At 39.5% G+C, this 23,332-nt stretch overlaps 2 protein-coding genes across 9 annotated transcripts in view; both read left to right on the forward strand.

Moving 5' to 3' along the window:
- Positions 1 to 5,917, forward strand: part of palm3 (paralemmin 3) — a 33,895-nt gene extending 27,978 nt beyond the window's left edge. For all 8 annotated transcript variants that reach the window (XM_067497373.1, XM_067497378.1, XM_067497371.1 and 5 more), the window contains one exon: positions 556 to 5,917. In XM_067497373.1, the coding sequence (XP_067353474.1) occupies positions 556 to 1,568 (1,013 nt within the window). In that variant the 3' untranslated portion in view covers positions 1,569 to 5,917. The remainder of the gene's footprint in view (positions 1 to 555) is intronic.
- Positions 5,918 to 11,951: 6,034 nt separating this feature from the next.
- On the forward strand, positions 11,952 to 23,199 carry misp3 (MISP family member 3). Its single transcript, XM_067497369.1, has 4 exons — positions 11,952 to 13,858; positions 16,964 to 19,483; positions 21,449 to 21,522; positions 22,623 to 23,199. Exons 2-4 carry the CDS (start codon positions 17,020 to 17,022, stop codon positions 22,716 to 22,718), a joined length of 2,634 nt encoding a protein of 877 aa, XP_067353470.1. The 5' UTR covers positions 11,952 to 13,858; positions 16,964 to 17,019; the 3' UTR covers positions 22,719 to 23,199.
- The last annotated feature ends 133 nt before the right edge of the window (positions 23,200 to 23,332 follow it).

The raw sequence follows: 23,332 nt of genomic DNA on the forward strand, positions 1-23,332 counted from the left end.
AAAGGTCATATATGCTCTGATGAATATTTACATATTTTAATGAATAAAGCAATATAGGTCTGTAAGTGCATAGCATGCATTTTTAGAGGGCAGCAGGTCCAGGGACATGTCAGTGAAGATGCTACTCAAGCTGTTAAAGATGAAAAGATGACGAGAGAGTTGTGAAAATGAGTTTGACCCATCAATTTGTATTTAAATCCTCCAGGGTATGTAGCTTTTTTGTCGAGATTACAGAATCTAAATCTACATCATGTTATAAAATCTGTTGTTGAAAGGCAGCGACTCTTTGCTCCAATGTCTTTCATTAAGCACACTGTAGTTTATTGCCTGTGGTAAAAACAGTGTTGTCTTTCATTAGCTGCTTCTTTTTCTTAGAGCAAAGACGAATGACGAATATACACAATAAAACCTAGTAATTGGTGATAAGATGAGTGTTGCATGCTGATTGAAAAATTCTCTCAACTTTATTTAGATATATAAACACTTCTGCCTTTCCTAATTAATGCAATTGTTCATATTTCCTTTTTTATTGTGATCAATATGTTTTTCCTTTAGAAACAACTGAGGATGAAGTGAACCAAAGCCCCCAAATGAATGAAACTCCCATAATCCTACCCAATGGTAGTAGAGACTTTAACACTAACACCAATCCCAGTTCTTTAGAACAGAGTATTGGGTCCATTACCAATGGACCAGTCTGCACTGCTGAGGTTGTCATTAGCATGAAGTTGGAACCTGGGTTGAGTCTTGATGTTTCTGAAACAGAGCCTGGTCAGGTTCCAAATGTAAATATTAATGAAGAGGAAGAAGAAGGGACTCTGGTGATGAGAGCAGAATGTGTGATTATAACAGATGAAGGGGATGATGTACCTGAGGATCCTACACCCTATGAAGATCAGCATGAGATTGCGCAGTCAGAGGAAATCCCTCTGCCAAAACCAGAAACATGCAAAGAGGGAGGAGAGGATGTGGAAGGGGAACTTACCGAAGAAGCAGCTCAAGAAAGATTCACACAACCAGAGATGAGTGAAGCAACTGAACCCACTACAGAGGCAGAACCAGTACCTACAGATGCAGCAGATGTTCAGGATGACATAAAGATAAACGGAGATGACTGTACAAAAGATGAAGGACAGGACAAACAATCAGCAGATCCCACATCTGCACAACTGCAATCCCCACGCAGTGCTCTAGAGGGTGCTACAATGGCTTCTGTGCCAGTCTACTCTGAGGCACAACCATTAACTCTCACCCCTCAGCCTGAGGATGAGGCCGCAGTGTCACCAGAGGGAACTGAGGCGGTATTAACGGTCCAAGACCCTGCCGACATGCCTTACCAGTTCCAGGAGGTTCCCTTGGCAGATCACAAAGAGAACCACAGGACAGAAGCTGGGCTGGGGGAGCAAGAACCGCTTCTGTTGCAGTCAAAAGACCAAAACACTCAAGCAGCATCAGCAGGCACAAACAGCCCAGTCAACACAGAGACACACAGTCCAGCTGGGGCTAACCAAGGAGAGGACACCGAGACACCCAAACGTAAAACCTGCCAGTGCTGCTCTGTCATGTAAAAGCCCACCCTTTACAGTAAATTCATTTCCTCCTCAGCCTGTCTTTCAGCTGTCCAATATAAAATGCACTCCTTCCCTTGCCTTTCCTCATCTGTTTTTTGCATAATTTTTTTGAATCGCTTCCTGTCCCCCCCACTCTTTCTCTGCCAAAATTCCTTGGATTAATCTTAAAACTTCCTCATCCCCCTCTTTGATACTCTGGGAGCATGTAAGCGCTCTCCAACCAAAAGAGATGGGCAGACCATGCAGGACTTGTTAATATTTAAGTGCCTTGTGAAGCTGTAACTACACTTTTTAAAGTCTTTTCACACAATGTACACCAAAGCTCAAGATGTTTTTACACTGTTGGATTCAATATTCTTGGTTAACAGACTGGACTAATCAGCCTAGCAAAAACCAAAAATGTATAATTTTGTTACATCTTTTGTCTAATTCATCAGCTAACTTTCATCCTCTAAATATGACATGAAACTGGGAAAGTTCATAAAGGAAACTGTTTAAATGTATTGACTTTAAAACAAAGTTATTTTATTGATTTTGGTTTTTAGACATTTTGTTTCATTAGCTGAGTATTTTTTTTCACTATGTAATAGGTTTTGACAGTATACAGACTAATTACATGAAATGGTCAAATGGATGACCACTGAATACTTTTTTGAAAAAGAAATGCTTTTAAATTACCTAAAAGTATGAGTTTTGTATTATTACCAGATGCACATTTGAAGAGTGTGTCAAGAGTTACTGAACCTGCTCTGTGCTTGGTTGTATGGACTGTATATACAAAACACATGCAGTCTCTGAGATGTCAGCTTTGAAATTATTATTGGATGATTAATGATTAAACTGACATTTGTGATACACTGCTTGACATTCTAGATGTTCTTCCTATCTCTGTTCCACAAACAGTGGATATGCCACAAAACCAGAAAATTGCTTCATGCAGGGGAAACTCACTGGATAATGTTTAACCATTAGTTTCATAATGTTGTCTCCAGTGTTGTAGAGATCATGGCTAAAGATTTGTTATTCTTACTTCCTGTTAAAAGTTAAGCACTAGCTGAGCAAGAGTTAGCCATGGCTAGGACTACCTGGGTTTAGACCTGGCAGCTAGCTGGCTCTGCCTGTTTTGCGTGGAGTTTTCACATCCCCCTTTGGCTGTATGGGTTTCCCCTGCAGTCTGAAGATGTGCTGATACAGGAGGTTAATTATCGTGCTTAAATTCTCCGTATGTGACAATGAAAATTGTCTGGCTCTGTGTGTTGATTGCCTGCCAGTCCTTTGATAGACTTGTGATTTGACCAGGGTGTCCTTTGCCCATTGACTGTTGGAATCCACTCCAGTAGTTCAACAATTGGAACAGACTGTAAAGATACTGTATCGGGTTGGAGGATGTTAAGCACCTGCACCTAATGCTTAGTGGTTATTATCACAACTACTTTCAACCAGCTTTGTAAACGCTTTTGAAAGGGGATCCTTTGTTTACTGTACATTACAGTATTGTGTGGCTTTATGCACATTCAGCTTTATAGTACTGTACATATTCCCCTGAAGGGGGGGAAAAGGAAACTGACAGTGATTTATAAGCAATTCAGCAGAAAGTGTAGGATTACAGAGACTAAGCAAACATGTCTCACAAAATAATTTATGTAAATTTGTGGAGCTTTTCAAAGCTGCCTGAGGTCTTAGGAGTGTGTACTCTGGCTCTTGTGGTAGTTTCTGTACATTGGTAACTGCAGTTCTCAAGGGCCAGACCAAAGCCTGAGTTCTTGGGGAAAGGAATGCAATAGTGTGTCCTCTAAATAGAGAAATAAGTTCAGCTAAACTTAAAGGCGAGAACCATCAGACTGGTGCCAGTACCTCTCTAAAAGACAAGAGATGGTTAGATAATAACCTGATCTTATAAAAAGGAAGCGATTAGTAAGGGCACACTTGCTCTTGCTGTGCAGTCACACCACAATTTAATGTGTCCATTCCCATCACCTGCTGCGTCTTATGTTAATCCACTCTACTGAACCATGTAACCCTGTGTCCTAGTTGATCATATTTTAAATCATTAGTTGTTGTTTTTTTTTTATAAAAATAAATTACTTTAAAAATACAGTAAAAGTGAGACTTGGAAGATATATCCTCCGTTAATTTAAGTGTCTTGGTGTATGAATCAATAAAAATGTTAGAAATGTTTATTGTTGCTAAAACTGTGTAGGTATAAAAAAAACTCCAGTGCAAAGAAAAGTATTTAATTATGCATGTTATATGATCTCTCTGCATTGGGACTTGGTCCAGCCTGTGGGTCAACTGGATTCTTGACATTTGGAGGCAAGATTAGTTTTTGCAGGCAGCCCAGACGCCACTGAAGCTGAAAAGCCGGCTAAACTGAGTGAAAGCATTTCTACAGCTCAACCGATGAGTCTGTTGAGTTGTACCTATTCCAAGGAAGAAGGAGGGCGGTGGACAAGGGGGAGACTCCGATTCAGGTATTTAGGACTATAAAAATGCTACTAAGCTGCTTTGTCCATACTGGACCATCCCAGGAGCTTGGACTGCACAGAAAACAAAGAATACAAAGGCTAAGACTCTGGTTCTTGCAGTGCTTTTACAGTGACAGAGATGGTATGGAGTTATGGTGAAAGAGACTACATTCCCTTATGTTGAAATACAAAAAATATTAAAACAATGTTTTTCCATTAACAACATTTCAAATCTAATTTCAGCTAGTACAAATGTGTGTGTTAAAATAAAGTTTAGTAAAATAATGAAAATTATGTTAATGCCAAAGTTTACATTTGGAACAAGATTGTGTTTTCTGATGAGACCAAAGTTGCATCAAAGTTGGTTAGGAAAAATTGCTCATGAAGAGAGGATAAACATCCCAAAGTAAACAGGGAAAGGCTCACTGATTGTTCGGGGGTGTATGTCTGCATCAGGCACTGGAGCTCTGCATAAAGTGGAAGGAATAATGAATGTTGCCCAAAATCAGAAGATTTTAAAGAAAAGACTGAAAGGATTTTATAGATTATAAAAGTGACGGAGGTACATACAAAGCACAGTACTAGAAAACATTTCATAAAGGGGGGTGCAAACTTTAGCTTTTATGATATCGTTTTCATTATTATACTATAATTTTCTTTTTATAAAAACCTTGACCATTTTATTGATAAAGGAACATTTCAAAAGGGAATGCAAACTACTGTATTGCACTTAACTGTACTCATAACCCCATACATGAGTTGCATGTCGAATAGTCTTTATTCACAGACCGCCTATAATATTCGGAAAAATAAACTTCAGCCCAGGAGACGACAACAAAGTGCTTGATGTCATTGTTGTCTCACACTCTACCCACAGTGTTGCAACACTGTTTAGAGAGGGTTTAAGCAAACAAAACTCCATTGTAAACAATCAGCAGTCACAGGCTGTACTCCAGATATCATTTTGTTTCAAAATCACAGAATCCACAGGGGGAAAAGGGACTCTGCTCACTGGTATTTTCTGTATTGTGAAACAGGAGCTTTCTGAAACAATTATAAAACTAATCGGACACCTTTGTCAGCCACATTCAACACTCAGTACAGTAAGACTGACAGTAGCTCAATGGCTTCTTTCAAACAGTGCAACATGTATTTTGCTGCATGTGCCATCTCTCTGCTCTGCATGGTCTGCGTGAGCCATTCAGCTCCACTGCCCTGTGAAGAACTGGTCCGACCCTTGAAGGAAGTGGATTTTCATAATTTTAAGGGATTATGGGCTATGGTCGCAGGCAGCCTGAGCTATCTGACAAACCTTGAGAAATTCAAACAAAGAGACAGTGCCACCGTGAACTTCTACAGCAACACCAGTGACACTTCTGTTTCTTACTCTCGCAGCATCCGTTTAGATAACAAGTGCCTGTATACATCCTACAACATCTCTCTACAAGGCGGCAGCTTCACCTATGATGGGACAGATAAAAATAACGTCTCTGCAATCTTTGTCCGCCCACCATGTCATGACTGCATGGTGATGCACATACAACTGAAGTCAAAGGAGCAACAGCACTTTTACCTGTTCAGTAGGAGGAGACAGCTGGAACAGAAGGAGATGGAGGAGTTCAGTGCTCAGGTGCAGTGTCTCCACATGCCTTCACCTGTCGTGTTGGATCCTACCAAGGAACTTTGTGCAGATGAGACAGCGGATGATCCAACAGCTCAGCCTGAACAGAAAACAGAGGAACAGAAAAAATAAGAGACGGTGGAAGGACAATTTTCCTAGTGCTGTAAAAATATTCACACATGCCACCATCAACAAATTGAATGCATGAGTTTGTGTGTTGGAAAGTAACAATTCTGAAAATAAAGTTGTTTTAAAGATCAGTGGTAACTTTTTGAAAGTTTTTTTTTCTAATAATTAAAAGATCCTGTCGCTGGATGAGTTTTCAGACATGCTGTATACAAACCTAGGCTGCTTAGATTTTATTCTTTGGTAGAAAAACAGAGCATTGAAAAGGTTCTAACTGAAAATCTTTTGTCAAAGACTACAGAATGCCAAAACATTCTTGCTAAGACTAACAAACTGAGTCTTCAGAAACAAAAGAAAATCACTTTTACTATTGTTTGTTTGATATAATAAGACAAACATAGAGTGCTAAACACGTGAAATGCATTTTCTAAAGTATTAGAGCATTTATTTCATGTATGGTAAATGGAAAATTAAACCTGTTTATCTGGCCAATAGGCAGAATGTCAAACACTGTAGGTTTAATTTTGAATTGTGTGGGTTTGATCAGTTTATCTTTTTTGTAGGATTTCTAATGTGGATCAGTTTTTATTGTTTATATTCCCATACCAAAAACACATTAAGAAGGTAAAGACTGATGTGACTGATCTGTAAAATAACTGCCAACATTAAAAACATTTACGTTCAGCAGAAACAAAAAGAGATACAAACTTCAGTTTCTTATAAACTGTGAATGAACCTGTAGTTTTCTACAGGTGTCAGAATAATGGCAAGAAAAACAGGATAATAGCTGGATAGAGAGAGATCACTATGAAATCAAAGGGTAAGCAGACAGACCACATTAATTGCAGAAAACGTGAAAACTAAACTCAAATGGCGCTAATGTCATGACCTGAACTGACTTTTGGATTCAGTTTTAAAGCATTCAAATTAGCTCTAAAACCAATCAAGAATGGACTGGAGAGCATCATACTCTCCTAAACAGAGGCCAGAGTTGTTAATTTTATCACAGACCATTTTACCCAATTAAATCATCAATATAAAATATTAACAACCATCTGGTTCTGCACTAAAAATAAATTTGCCCTCTGCACTGACTGTCCATATAAAGCTAAAATGGCAAAAAACAAAATGTCGGAAAACTAAAAGTAAGAGTGCTTCTGCTAGGGAATGTTCCGGAACAGTTGTTTTTCCAACACAACCTGTGACCCACTTAGTTGAGTTAGTTAATGACATGCGTCTTAGCACTTCACACCACTTTGGGTGGGTAGTTGGGCACACTTACATTTGCACTTAGCACATTTTAAACCTAAACAGACATTTGTTTTTCAATCCATTAAAAAAACAGACAACCTGAACATTTATTAGAAATGGAAAGTCACATGAATTGTGAGCCTCACCATTAATTCACTAAATTGTGTTTTGCTTGTATCAGAATGCACATTTTTCATGGCAAGTGTAAAAACTGTTTCTTCTAATTTCCATTTCATTTACAAGTTAAAAGTGCGTGGAAATAACAGATGGGTGGGAATTCACCTATCCACACTTGATTTAATCAGAATTAAGTGTACTGTGTGATTCTTCAGCCATTGATTACACTTCATTTTCCCGACTTTAAAGCAACTCCAAAGTTTATTTCCTGCTATTCGATAAAAATGTATTATGTCTTTGAGTTTACAACAGTACAGACTGTCAAGACAGTGAGAGCATAAGGACTATTTCATTGTCTTGGTCTTTATGTGGTTCTAAAGTAAGATAAAGGATGTGAATGTAACCTCTTGGTTTTTCCCTTGTTCTTTGGTGTTTGTCTATTGTATTAATGACTAAGAACACAATTAGGAAATATCAGTTTTTTAGTAAAAAGAAAAGAATTTTCACAGAACCTCAATCTAAGAAAAGTAAAACCATCACAAGTGAGTTTGTTGGATTTGATTAACACACTGAAGCCAAAATCATGAGTGTAAACAACCAAACCTTCAGTGTAAACAACCAAACATTCCATAATTTCACAACCACAGAAACCACAGGTGAAAAGAGTTCCCTGCTCTCTGGTATTTTTAGTATTGTGAAACTGAAGGTTTCTAACGACTATAAAATCTGAAAATCAAACTTGCAAACAGAGCCTGCAAACAATACAGCAGAGGATGATTTCATCACACAGAGTCATGTTCTCAGTTTGTGCCATAGTTCTGCTCTGCTTGACGTCCCTGAGCCACTCGGCTCCTCTGGCCTGTGAAACTTTGGTCCGGCCTTTGGATCAGCTGGATCCTCATCATTTGGAGGGGAGATGGGCAATGGTTGCGGGCAGCCTGAGTGACCTCTCACTTATGGAGCGATTAGCAAGTAGAGACAGTGCTACATTTAGCTTCTCTAGCAACACTAGTGAAACCTACACCATCTTCAGCCGCTCTGCACATGTAGAAAATAAGTGCTACTACTCATCTGAGAACACCACTCTTAAAGGCAACAAATTCACATTTGACAATGGCAGCATCAACATGACCTTCATCCACACATCCTGCCATGACTGCATAGTGGTGAGCTGTGTTGCAGAGTCAGGGAAGCGACATCATTTTTACCTGTTCAGCAGGAGGAGACAGCTGGAGCAAAAGGAGATGGAGGAGTTCAGCTCTCAGGTGCAGTGTCTGGACATGCCTCCACCTGTTGTGATGGATCCTACGAACGAGCTTTGTCCAGAACAGACCGCTAGTGATCCGGCAACTCAAACTGAAGAGAAAACACACTGACAGAAAAAGTGAGAGGCCCTAAAAGAACACATGTCCCCAGTGTTGATAAAAATCTATGTAAGGCTTTTGGTGATGTTGGATTTCCTTTTGCCTTTGCACTTTGCTAAATCTTCACACACATGCACAAAATTAACATGATGCAAGAGAAATGTAATAAAGAGATGTTGGGGTAATAGTATCATCACTGCTGTACTAGAGTTTATCACTAATCTGTAACAAATAAGTTGCTTTAAGATTAAATGTTTTTAAAGGATTTTTTTGGTCTATTTGATTTTCCTTTGACCTAATCATCCATTCATATCGTGAAGACTATTAGTAGAGACATTACTGTCGTAGAGACACACAAAGGTGTGATAACATCTTTAATGGGTGCCACAGATTTTGAAAAACAGTGGAGGTCTGTGGCAATGGTTCCCAGGGAGCCCTGCTCCGCTATCTAACTATCTCTACCTAACAAAGTGCCCCATCCACTGCTAATTACCTGAATCATGTGTTTTCAATCAATCAGAAGTTAGAAGATATCCATTAGCTTTGTTTTCCATCCCACCACTAATATCTAAGATCCATATCTACATGCATTTGGTGGACTTACCACACATGATCCAGTTAACAGGCAGGGGTCCCTGAGGACCAGGGTTGTGAAACCCTGGTCTAATGCACAAATGATTGAGCTAAAATCAGGTTCTGTATTGAGAGATGTTATGGAGAGTAGTAGCAGTTCATTATTGCTGCACTTGTTGTAACCATATTATTCACATTCACACAACTGCTTGTGCATTTATTTATTCATTTTCCAACATTTTATGGAGTCAGTGTTATGACAGCTGCATTATAAGCAGAGTAGACCATAAATTCTTCTATATTGCTTCTTTCTTCAGCTCAGCCTGGGACTGTCTCAGGCCAGGTGGGATATGTAATCCCTCCAGTGTGTTCTGTCCCCTTTGTCTACTCCCAGTTTCCTCCAGAAAACAGAGAGTTCAGTGACCCGAGTCTCAGTCCCAACATTTCCTAGTGCAGTGAACACTGCAGGTTACAGTCTTGAATAAACACACCTGAAAAATGCCAATTGGAAACGATAGAGATGAGACTTTCCATATTTTGTCTCTGCATAGAAAATTCTCTCCACAAAAATTAGAAAAAGAATTGTTGGCATAGACCAACACTGGCTAACACTGGAAAAGCAGGTGCAACTCTAACTCTGGTAATACAACGATTGATTGACAATTCATCCCAGTGCTCCATACTCCCACACAGGATACCCTATGGGGGACAGTCACAGGATGTTTCCAAGTCCACAACACACATCTAGTTTGGATTTATAATCTCCCATAACCAGTCAGTATTTGGAATTTTACAATCAGCAGGAATCAACTCTCTAATATCCCAACATAGTGTGTAGACTGACCAATGTATTATCTCAATTTAAAACGGAACTACCCCTGTATGCTAATTTAAAGACACTGTCCTCATCTTACACACAACCATGCCACCATGTTACCCCTCGCAGCACTACAATGTCCTGAGCCTTCAGCATTTCAAGCTGAATCCCATTCACCCCTTAAAGCCTGCAACTGCTGAGGTTTTTACTTTACCAGAATAAGGTGTCAGGCTTCCCTGAGCCTTCTAGCTTTGCCTACTATCTTTATGAGGAAGTGTTCCTTCCAGTCCATGTCTACAGTTCTCCAACACTATTGAAAGCAGCCTGGGCTAGAAAACCCCATGTGCATTACAGTCTTCACTGTCGTAGAACGTTAGGGTTTCTTACAGGATGAATAAAACCACTAAAATGGAGGTTTTGAAATAACAAAGTGAACCAACATTATTACTACAGGAAATAGAGAGAGTCAAAGTGTAAACCTCCAGTGTAAACAACAACAAAAAAATCACAGTTTAATCAATTAATTTCACAACCACACAAACCACAGGTGAAAAAAGGGACTTTGCTCTCTGGTATTTTTAGAATTGTGAAACCGAATGTTTCTAACCGACTATAAAACCTGAAAACCAACCATATTATTTAGCTTCTTTGATATAAATAAGTCTGATACTTACTCCAAGAGCCTGCAAACATAGAACAGAACATGATTTCAACACACAGAGTCATGTTCTTAGTTTGTGCCATAGTTCTGCTTAGATTGACGTCTCTGAGCCACTCAGCTCCTCTGGCCTGTGAAGCTTTGGTCCGGCCTTTGGATCAACTGGATCTTCATCATTTGGAGGGGAGATGGGCAATGGTTGCAGCCAGCCTGAGTGACCTCTCACTTATGGGGAGATTAGCAAGCAGAGACAGTGCCACTGCTAAGTTCTCCATTAATACCTGTGACTCCAACATCCTCCTCCGCCGTAGCATGAGTCTCAACAACACGTGTCATTATTCAGCCTACAACATTTCACTGGAAGGCAGCAGATTCACATTCGACAATGGCCGCGTCACCACGAACTTCATCCACACATCCTGTCAGGACTGCATACTTATGAGCTTCGATGTGGAATCAGGGAAGCGGCAACATTTTTACCTGTTCAGCAGGAGGAGACAGCTGGAGCAGGAGGAGGTCGCGGATTTCAGAGCTCAGGTGAAGTGTCTGCACATGCCTCCACCTGTTGTGATGGATCCCTCAAAGGAACTTTGTCCAGAAGAGTTGGTCAGCAATCCAGGAACTCAAACTGAAGAAAATAGAGAGGGAAAGAAGGACTGAAAGACATTCAGAAGATATTTCTTACGCAGTCAAAGTGCAGAGATGAGAACATCTCTCAAAACATTTGTGGTTTTGACATTTGTCTGTTGTTAGATCATATCAGTGTTTATTGCCTGTTAACCAGAAATAAATGTTTTTTTCAATAAACATTGTGATAAAAGTTTGCTTTGTGTATTATTTAAAAATATTTTGTACATTATTTACCACCAGAGAATTGCCCTGAAAAACACCAAAACCATTTAAAGTTTTTTAAATGTATATTAACTGAACATGACTTTGAAGGGGCAGCATCAATATTTAATGCTGGGCAATGATCTCCAATACAAAAACAAAATCGTCTTTCACTAGTCCTCAGAATAACTCCGATAAAATGTGTTTCAAAAGAAAACATGTCAAGTTGCTTAAAGCAAAACCCCAAATTAAATGTATCTTAATTTAAAGCCACCATATTCACATTATTGTACAAATTAATAACCACATACTTGCAGTGTACAAAGACATGGGTTAGATTTTTGTCTATCTCTGCCTTAAACTACAATAATTAAAACAAAACAAAACCAAAAACTCTCTAAGTAAAAGTGTTTTCTTTTACTTTACTAATTATTAGCTCTAAATGTGTAAAAATTGTGTGGACATCAGTTAACAAAATAATTTATATAATTATTACAAGGGCAGCATTTAGGCACTGCCCACAAAACCTGGTTTGACTGGCTCTCATGTTTTTATCTAACACAGGAATAAGCTACCTAAATAAACTACCTTAATGGTATTTGCTGCTTCATAGCCAACTGACTGTATTTTTTTAAGTAGTCAAATTTAAACCAACTTAAATCAAGTAGTTTATTAAATTTATAATATACTGTGAGTTGTCTCAATGACTGAGTGTAATCATGCTTTAGATCAACAATGTAAGAACCAAATGATCATATTAGGGAAGAATTATACTGACTCTGCATCTGAAATCATAAAATAGACTTGGATTTAATAAAATGATTTTAAATAAGATCTGTTTTCATCACATTATAAAACGCAACACCTCTCTAAATACTATGATCAGTGAAGCAGGGCATTAATATTCAGTAATATTCTGCAAAGCAGCTCTCATTTTTGAAGCTTGTTACCTTTTTTGTTCTTGTGTACTTATAAGCAGGAAATGTAATTTAACAGACAACTGAAGAGGTCAGGAATTATTCTAATGATGTATGTGTGAAAACCAATTTGATAAATTTTGTCTTTGAATTACTGGTTTTAAATGTTTGTTTCGCTATAATACTTGTGAATAATTTATCAAAATCTATAAAGTTACCACTGGTTATTAAAATTTAAGCAGAAGTTTTAGATTTTTACCTCAAATCATTTTATGATTCACATTTAAATGGGAAAAAAAGTTAACTTAAACACTGCACCAGTGACAATAAGGTGCCACAGTACTCGAAAATGTATATTCTTTCACTACAAGTGGAATAAGGACTCTGACAAGGACTCTGAAGAGGAAAGAAAGGTTTAAAAGTCTTTGGGTTTACACTAGACTACTTAAATGACTACTAAAGGGTATAGCAGTAAATATATTTCTTAATGCAGTGTGCTTAAATAATCTTTCGAAATTTAGAAATCCTGCCCAAGTCAGCATTGGTCTTTGCCAGTAACATTTGATGTGGGGATTCGCTTCGACCTCACTGTGTCCTTTATTCTATACATCGTGTCCATACTGTGTGGTAATGCAGTGGATTATTAAGTCAAAGAAGAATGTATCTGTAGACTTGTATCTGCTAAACAGGAGGTTGCAGGTGCAGTAGACGGAGATGAAGGAGTTCAGTGATCAGCTACCTATACATTTGTCCAGAGCAGCTGAGACTGCGGAGACAATGCAGAGGAACAAATGGCATGAAGGACATACATGTTTTTCCACCATAATATCCTGCTTTGTTGAGCAATAAAGCAAAAACTATTTTTTTTTTTGTTCACCTTAAATCAGCATACTTTGCAGTGCTAGTATGCTAATAAAGCATTGCATAATGGGATTAATATTATTAAAACATCTATGTACTGCATGTTCTTTTTCTGTATTGCAGATATTTCCCTGATGTGATGCATCAGACAGGTTGAGCAATCAATGTTTCTACTGTACAGGGCAGTAGAATACATGTTGCATTGTAACTGAGAATGTTACCTTAACACACAGATTTTGTACTTACAATACAAACCGCAAATGTTACAGAAGATGATAAGCCATGTAATCTCAGTAAATGGACAAATGAAAGTTTTCTGCAATATAATCACATTGCCCCATATCCCTGTAGTACATTATTTCATTCACTTGCATGGTGTAACAATTAACATGTGTTGCTCACTAATTGGATTAGTGCTATCAAATCCACAACAATGGGGTAAGCCTCAAGCACACGTGTTTGTACATGCACACATGCTCATTCTTGTGTATGCATTAGTGAATTAGTGTGAGCATGGTATGCAAATGTGGGCATGCACAAAGGGTGCACTGAGAGTGTTAGTGCGCACTAGGGAGGAGAAACAGTGAGGCAGTGAGCAGAAAGACTCCTTTTGTGTTGATTATATATGAGTACCCTCAAAGGTGTGTCTGTCATTTGGAGGACATCTGCAAAGCATTTTATAACAGGTATGTGCAGCTTTATGTTTAAGTACAACTCTGATTTACTTTCATTTTTTTTTTTTTGACTTTAACTATATTCGGCTCAGGTAAATTATTGGTAGAATAGAATGAAACTCTGGTACACGAGTGATTCCAAACAGCCAGGACCTGTTGAGGCCAGATTTAACTTTTGTTATTTTCTGCCACAGTGATTAAAGCATCAAAGTAGTGACTGTAACATGTGCAAAAATCTATGTTAGCAACCATTAGATAGCAAGAGAACTAATTCTAATTATGGACTAAGTTAGTTGCATTTATTTAAATTCATTTGCGTTTTTGTAAAATGCCCTTAGATCTCAAACTTCCCTAGGACACTGCTGACCCCGAAAAGGAGGGGAAGATTTTTGTAAGGCCTGTCGGAGATGTATTTTTAATGATGATCATAGTTTTGCTGTTTTTTTGTTAATGCGAACTCCTTTGTAGATAATGAGCAAAGCATGAGCCTGTTATGTAATATAAAGCTGCAGTCTCCGGCAACCTTACTTGACCAAATAATAGAGCTGAAAATTCTTTGGTTTAATTCTGACAGCTCCCCCCGTGGATCTGAGAAAATTAAATTAAACAGCCTATCATATGACATATACTCTATGTATAATGCCAGTAGTTTGTTAAAGCAACTGCGTATATTATAATAATATAATATTTAATTAGGATATGCAATAGTTATAGCACTCAAAGTCATCTGATTTCATATCTATTCTACAATATGAATATGAAATTTGCAGGATCATAGCTGATTCAAGCCTGTTTGTTTTCAACTGAATCAGCAGGTGTGGATAAATAAAACAGTTTAAGCGGAGTTTTGTGGTATAATTCTTTCCAGAGTTTAAACTATTATAACAATCACCTTCTCACTGTGACAAAATGATCCATGCTCCATTTCACAATGAGTCAATGTTGTGACCTCTCTGACAATGGCTTATATATTATGTCCCTTTATGATTTCCATGAATCAACAAGCCTGGAAATAGTTCATCCCTCTAATTTCTTAACAAATCTAACCTTGAGACCACCTGTTGAGTGTCACTGTGGGATCGATAACAGTGTTATCTTTGTGAGAAGGCCAACAACATCAACCCCCATGAGTGGGAGAAAACAGTCGGTCTGACAAAGACCAGGATGCATTTCATAAGTCAATAGCAACTCCAGTCCACCCTGTTAAACTGCAATTGATGTACATGTAACACTACGATTATGTTCATATGGACACATGTATACATGGACAGGAGATAGTCTGTTTAAAATTAAAACAGTGGCCGTGATCCCTCACACTGCCACTATAATCCCTAAGACCAGCAGGTGGGAATGAGACAAACACAGTGAAGGGGCAGCTGATGATTTGAAACCACTGATTGGATACATGACTCACTATTTCCCAATTCTTCTCATGCCACATTGTTCTGCCCTGGTATCCACATGATCTGCCATTATTTTATCACAGTCTTCCCATTCTTTTTACCATGTCATGCTGTCAGTCCTTATTATCTCTGTATGAAAGGCAAGATCTGCTGTAAGCATCTATTTATCTATCTGCCCATGTGCTCCAGTTTATTATCCCCAGCGCTGTGATCTACATTCCCCTTAATGATCAGCGTTGGAGTCCAGCCTAATCATCTGTGGCTTGGCAAGAATCAACGTGATTGGCAATGGGAGGTTTGCTAATGAGACGTCAAAAAGCCACGCTTTGCACAGTCCTTTCGCGTTAAATCCTTAAGAAACTATTTTGCGTCGGTAGGAGACGCACACGGCTTTCAGTCAACTACAATGGAAACAATATTTTCATGTTTTTAGTTATCGTACTGGTTATGGTGCCTCACCCTAACCCAGTTGTTCTTGTGTGTAAAGTCGCCAAACCGTGATGTTTCCACAACTGTAATAGAGTATTTGATGGCAAAAGGTCCGACATGCAGTTTCTGTTGTTTCCGTGACGTCAAACAGTGGCACTGAAGGGGTCTCAAGCAGTGATGCCAAAAGGTCCCTGTGGCATATGAGACACCAAATGATGTAAAAAGCAGCGATATTTCTTATCCTATGCTGTGGGATGAGAATGTGTTGGCTGAATAGAAGATGACTGGGAAGTTTTGTGTTTGTGTGTGTGGTCCAGGGTGAAACTGAAATAGAAAAGTGTGTGTTAGGAAAAACACACCTGTTTGTGTGTGTGTGTGCAGCCATTCACCCGCCTGTAAGCTGATTACACTAAAGTGTATTCAGCAGATCTTTATACATTGCACAGTGGCTACTAACTTATAGCCAAAGCTAAGTACAGCGTTATAAACACACTGTCTGTCAAACTATAATAAGAGGAATCTGTCTGCCATTACAAAGACTGAACAAACTAAGCACTAACTCAACTCCACAATTCTTTATACAGACACACAGATGGGTGATTAATTAAAAGAAAAAAAAACATGACGTGTCATAAGAAGGTTTTTGGCCACCACAGGCTTGCAGAGCAGCTTCTATTCTACTTGGCATAGATTTTATAAGTCTCTCAACTCTTTTGGACTTATTAACAGTATTCTACGGAAAAACATTCTCTTATTTATAGTTTTCAAAGTGATGGTGAGGAGTTCTGTCTCACACCTTCCTCTAAAAGGTGTTTATTAGGGTTGAGAGCTGATGATTGTGTGGAGGAAACAGCATCTGAATCATACTCATCTTCATACTGTGTGCACCATATTTAATGCCTTATCTCATCCTCTATTTGTAAGACTCATACATATAGCTCAGAAAAATTAGAAATTTATGAAATTTAAGTGAAACCTAAGCAAATCTGAAAAAACTAAATATGTTCTTTATGTTGCTTTCTACTAACTGTATTGCACAGGTTGAACAAGGTGTGGACCCAAAACTAAAAACATGTCAATATACAGTAGCACTTAATGTAGAATCTTAAATCTATTCCTCAGTAAATCTCAATGGGATAACAGGTTGTGGTTGTTAACCTGGTATTTCTATAGCAAGACATTTCATCTGTGCTGAAATAATGGTATAAAACCATGTTTGTTGTTGAACTCCATTAATGACTCTGTTGCTCCCCGCTCCCCTCTGTGTCCCTCTGCTCTCCCTCAGACTGACTGGCTGCCGGCTGAGCATTCTGACTGTTTTACATCAGCATACCTGTCACCATGGCAACAAAGCCTGCAGCCTGGCACGGACAGGGTCCTGTCAACTCACTAAACAATGAGTCCTGGGCACAGGGTGAAATAAGTGTAACTATAAGCCATGACTCTCCTTTGCAAAACAAAAAGGCTCCCAGGGCAGAACCTGAAGAGGACATAGAAATCCTGGAACCTAGACCTCAACACAAAGCTCTGCAGGAGAAGCAAACATTCAGAAGAATTGAAATACCTGATGGAACCAAACTGGAAAATCAGGAATCAACAAGAATTAGTCTGTACATCCCAAGGGAGACACAAGACATTGTGACAGAATTAGAGCAAGTTCCCAATAAAGTATCTGAAACTTTAGAGCCTCAAGAGGAAACTGAAAAGTCCGTAGCTCAAAGTAAGGAGGAGGTTTTCCCACATCCTCCCTCAATTCTCTTGGGTTCTCTTGAAAAAGAAGCTTTTTCCAGCCTGGAGGGGGAGGTGGGCGAGGGGATCAGTGATGCTGAGATCATCTCGGACTCAACAGAAGACCTAATGTCACCTGATAGTCATAGAAGTCAAAAGGGGCTACAGACAGCTCTGCTTATTGAGTCTGCTGGTCGAATGCTAGATTCAACATCAGAGGAGATGACAGAGGATAATATGACAGCAGAGGAGAGTGACACACATTTGCACTTCTCACCAGATGGCTGCAGAAACAGTAAAGCTGAAAATTATGCATCAGGGGCTGCTCACCATTCTCCCTCTGACAGTAACAGCTCAGGGGATGGATACACTATGCATTCACTTCCTTTTGCTGGTGAAAGTGAGGAGGAAGAGGAAGTGAACATAGTGGTTAAATCTCAGGAGCAGTGGGCCTCAACAGATGTGGTTCCCACTCAAAGTGATCCAGCTTCAAGCCTGCCTGTAGTTCCAACAACCAATCAGCAGGAGGAGCTCTTAATCCAAAGCCAACGTGAACCTGCCCTCAGGGGAAGAAACCAGGAAGCTGCACAACAGGTGCACAGCCAGTTGTCCACAACCGTTTCCATAGAGGTGTCCAATCAGGGTGGGGCACTTTCCCAAGGCTGTGGCTGTGTTGTAGCTCAGAGAGAAAGCTACACCAGGGCGGGGGACTGTTCTGAAGCAGAAAGCGAGCAAACAAGTAGAGGGGAAGGGCGGAAAGAGAGTGTATTTGAAAAGAGCAAGGTGAATGGGCAGGAACAAGCCAGAGGACGGTTAAGCTACTCAAAAACATTCCAAACACAAGAGCTACAGACAGAAGAGTATATCTGTGGTGTGTCCCTTACACACAACAGATGTAAGATGGAGACTGACTCGTGTGATGATAGCCAGAGCGACAGTGGAGTATCTGCGGATTTCTCTCCATGCAGCACTTTAGAAGGCAACACCACCATCTCTGTAGGCACTTCTACATCATCTGTACCCAATGAGACTCCGATTGAGAAGGAGATCAGGCGGGCTGTAGAACGTGAACACAGCCTGAGAAGGTCCAGAGGGCTTCCTAATCCATCCAAATCTCCTGAGTATGTAGATATCCCTGTAAAGAAAACTGATCTTTGCCAATCATTCACGGCAAAGTCTGAGAAGTATCATAGCAAAGACAGGCAGTTTGCCGGCAAAAAGATGCAGCATGAAATTCACCAGGAGACTCAGAGGGAACAGGATCTGGTCAAGATTGGAAAAGTTCCAGGTTTCTATGATAAAGGTACAGTTCGCCAACTAAAAGACAGGAAACAGATTTTTGAGGCCTTTCTGCAATTGAATGATTCAACTTTGACCGTTTCCACTAGGAGTAAAGCCCCATCCTGGTCCTCAGCCAGTGACATTTCAGGCCTGGAGAATCACGAGTACACCTCTTTACAGCCATCCACCATTGGGTGCTCGTATGGCGAGAGGAGGCAGAGCATAGACCTGTTGAGTCCCACACAGAGCCACAACTCAGTCAAATTAGGAAGTTCAACAGATGTGACACCCCAAGGACCAGGCTTCTCTGAGGCAACAAACTGCCAGGTCATCATCCTAGAGAATAACTTGAGTATCCCAGCACTGAAGCTCTATCACACTAAACAACAGGCAAATCCTGTAACTGTTGTTGATTCAGGATGTCCTCACCTCTCATCACCAAGGTCAGGGGGACAGGGTGGGACAACAAGAAAAAAAAAGCAGGAAAAGGTTGCGGATGATGGGAGAAAGGATGAAGAAGTATCAAAGGACAACCCGTTTTTCAAGCTGCGCTCCTCAACAAATTTGGTTAAACTGGAGCAGGATATTAAGGAGGCTCAAGAGAGGGAGAAGGAACTTCGCAAGCAGAGGATCAGCCTGTACGGGGACACTGGGGGTCCAAGAGAGGGAGGAGAAGTGAGGCCAGCCAGTGTGGAAGGAAAGAACTCCACATGGTCTCCTCCTTCAGAGAATGGACTACCTGTTCCTGACTTACCTGGCTCATTATCATCCATGAGTGGAACTGGGCCCTCAGCAGGTGAGTGCAGTGCTCAGTGTAGAGCATAATACATGTGCTTGTGCTATTAAGATCATACAGACAATGGGTTTGTGTGTGGAAGCTTTTGAGTATGGGTATGTGTGTGTGTAAATTCTATATCTGTGGCAAGATGATGAAAACCCCCTGAAACAGCCCAGCAAGCACACTGTGTCATTTTTTCTCATTGTCAGAGGAAAACCTCAAACCAGTGTTAGCTGTTACAAGCAATAAATTTGCACCGGAGACTAGAAGCTGGCCGACAAGAAAATAAAACTCACAATAAATGTAGCATCGATTCTGTCATATTAATTGCAGAAGCTGAGGTGAGAGAAAGTCCCGAGTCTTATCTTGACACTTTTGTGTCAGCAAGAAAGGAAAGTATTGGAAGAGTCCAGATTTGGGAAGCATAAAGCCAACATTTCAAAAGTGCACACAAGTTGTTTTTTAGTGTTTATAGACTTATGACAACAACAGCAAATATGACATACAGCATGCAGTGCTACCGGTACAGCATGCTGTGATAACAAGGTATTAACATGAAAATCTGTGATTTCAACTTTGCTGCATGTTCACATACTGTACAGCAGTGATTACCTACTAAAGATCCATTTACCTCAGGCTGTAATTCTAAGGTAAATTAGTTCAATCTGACCACACAAACATTATATTCACACCTATAATTAGATTTAAACTCTTATTCACTGTATTCTAGCAAAATCATCAGAAAGGTCTCAACAGTTACTGTATATGTAAAAGTAATTAAAAATGTTTGTCTTTGAAGTTTATATGAGCATAAATAGTTCAACTAGAAAGGAAAATGAATAGATAAATTATAAACAAATGATTAGCTTTTGCATAAGTGGCAAAATGGCTAAAAGCAACTGAGAAGCAATTAATCATTCAGATGATTGGCGGAAGGTGTGGACGAATAGCTGAAACAGCAAAAATGTAATGGCACAGTTTTGAAGCAGATAAAGTTGTTATAAGTAATAGACATAAAAATTTCAGCTAGTTACAAAACATTAATGAGTAAACTTTTAAAACTAACCAATGATAATACATTTTGAAATAAATAGCCAAATGTAGAATAAATAGACGGTGACTAAGAGAAGTAACAATAATTATCTATGAGAACTGGCTACTTTAAACCAGAGGTTATGCTTAAATGAAAAAAAAGCAAACAGTAACTTATAAATGGTTCACTTTATTACTACCATGTAAGCAGTAGTTAAACAGTGCAGTTCAAGTTGTTAAAATGATAACTAAAGAAAAATGTACAGTATAAATGTAGAAATTTGAGTAACAAACTCTAAACAGAGAGTTCAATGGTTTGTAAGACAAAAACGTGTCATACACTGGGTATTGTAAGGTTAGTACTGTAGTTTGTCATTATTTAGCATGAATCTTTAAATATATTCATGGGACAATGAGTTAGTGTTGATGAAGGGACACGTACAACGACCACTTCAGTATGTTTGAGTGCGTGTCAGCATTGTGTTGGCAGGAAGGGTTGCCCATCTAGTTTTTTGTGTCTGAATATGAATGGAAGTGCCACGAGTCATTGTAGCTTAACAACTGTGTGACAAGTTGACCTGGGTGTGCCACTGTAGGACTTGAATGACCATGTCTCAGTGCTGGGAAATTAACAATTGGATATTGTTTTATTGACACATGTGTTTTATAGCCTGTTTTATGTTTCCTCATTTCTGGAGCCTACTTGTTGCTTCTCTTTCGACATGTTCATGTTCATGAGACAATTTTGATTTATCAAAATTGTCTCTTCTCATTCCCCTTTCATCCCTCTCTGTCTCTGCTCATTTTTCTCAGCTGTCTCACCATTTTCACTTTTGATTTGAGTCTAGGAAGCTTCGCAGTTCAAAGTGCAGAGCAAAATCACATGAACATTTGTGCTTTATTGCTACCATTCTCTTGCTCACCCACTTTTATTCTTTCTCTCTCTTGCAGCGTGCCAGTCACTTGGCAAGCTTGGCATGTGGCCTCCAGCCCAGGCTGAAAAGGAAAAGATTACTCAGTCAGAGGTGAGTCAGTTAAGATATTCTTCCCAATAGCAATAAAGTTTTATTTTCTATTATGATATAATTTGCTTTGATTTTCTATAAATGTTGCTAGATGGAAAACACCTGACTTTACAATGACGTCTAATGAATATTGTAGGATGCAACTCATCAGCCCTTCTTACTGGGCACGCTTAGTTCAGGACATGAAAATGTAGGCAAATCACTTTTTTGATTCTCCCTTGAATCCAGCTAAGAATATATCAGGTTCTACAATCATTATGCTTCTTTATCTGCATAGGAAATGCAGTGCACCTCTGGAGTCAGTTTCTCAGCAGCTTGAGCACATGTTTAAAACTCCAACGGATTGTAAAGGGGCCATGAGAAAGTCTTATAGGAAGATGTCAGCCCCTCTGCACCAAATGTGGGCCACAAATATCTGATAATATACTGAATACACAGTAAAGAGCTTATCTGTACAGATAAGGGAAGAAGGCAAACAGCCCTAAGACTGAGACATAGAGAGGGGGAGGGGAAGGCAGGGTCTGTACAGTGAGTTTGTGTGTGGGCAGGAGTGTGTGTGTGTGGGGGGGGGGGGGGGGGGGGGGGGATTTCCACTACCTGCCTTGCGGGTCTCTCATTAGATTTGAGTGCTGCTCTTTGGTTTTAGCTGCACGGTTCAGTTTGACATTAGCGTAAGCAGTGTTTTGCTGTTTTTTCTCTCACTGCCTCATACCTCTCCCTCCCTCATTTGGTTGGTTATCTGCTTCTGCCCGTTTCCTGCAGTTCAGGAATAAATGGAGGTTCGCGGAAGGATTAGGCTTCAGTTGTTGACTTTGTCATAAATCAACGTGGCCTCGGATCAGTGTCACATCAACTTTTCTCCAACTTATTTAGCTGACGATGCTCATCCAAAGAGATTTTCTCTAGAGGAAATAAATTAATCTTTCTCTTTTTATCTTTGAGCTACTCTTTTTTGTGTTGCCTGATTTGTCTCATCTCCTGCTCCCAGACATCTGATGTTTCTACTCTTGAATTCTCTTTTTCTACCTTCACTTACACAGAGAACTCTCTGTCTCTCTCCTCTTTTTATTTCTGCTGACTTTTATTCCATTTACACATAGGTACTTCAGAGTCCTCGGACCCCCAGACAGAAGACCCCTCTAATACAACGCTGGGAGTCAGGCTTGGTGAATGGACACAAGGCGGAAGATGACTGAGGAGATAGTGACTGAGAGCAAACCAAGGGAGGGAGTAGGAATTTGCAATAGACCTCTAGCTTATTGAAATGGAGGTCAGAACCACTGTGAGCAGTGTACGAAAAGTAGGAACAGACTTCCCCTTCAATGATGAAGAGGAAGAAAGGAGAGAGAATGTGACTTTAGAAAGAGGTCAGGGATTGAGGCTAGAAAGGGGGTCAGGCAGATTGGGAGCAAGGAAAAGGATTGGTGCTGGACTGAAAACTCTAAAGAGTCCTTCAGCAAGGACAAGCACTTGGCCTGCTTCTAGTGCTCAAACCTCTTTTACTGATCTATGTAAAAAATGCTTAAATAATAATACAAATATTGCTCTGGAGAAAGAAATATTTATGTGTAGTAAGAATCCCATTTTAAAACCATAATTTTGGAATAATGAGTTACTATTTGTTCATAAAAATACTTTAGATGTTATGTACAGCCTCTGATACTAGAAAAAAAACAATTCAATCAGTTTTATGCTCTTAATAATGTTTTTGACCGATTACTGGTTTATTACACCTGTACAATCTAATGCAATTAAATTCAATAGCCATGCAATAAATCTTTGTGTAGCTCAATTTGTTTTAGTTTTGACT

This window comes from Channa argus, chromosome 3 (genome assembly GCF_033026475.1).
Source record: "Channa argus isolate prfri chromosome 3, Channa argus male v1.0, whole genome shotgun sequence".
Lineage (NCBI taxonomy): Eukaryota > Metazoa > Chordata > Actinopteri > Anabantiformes > Channidae > Channa > Channa argus.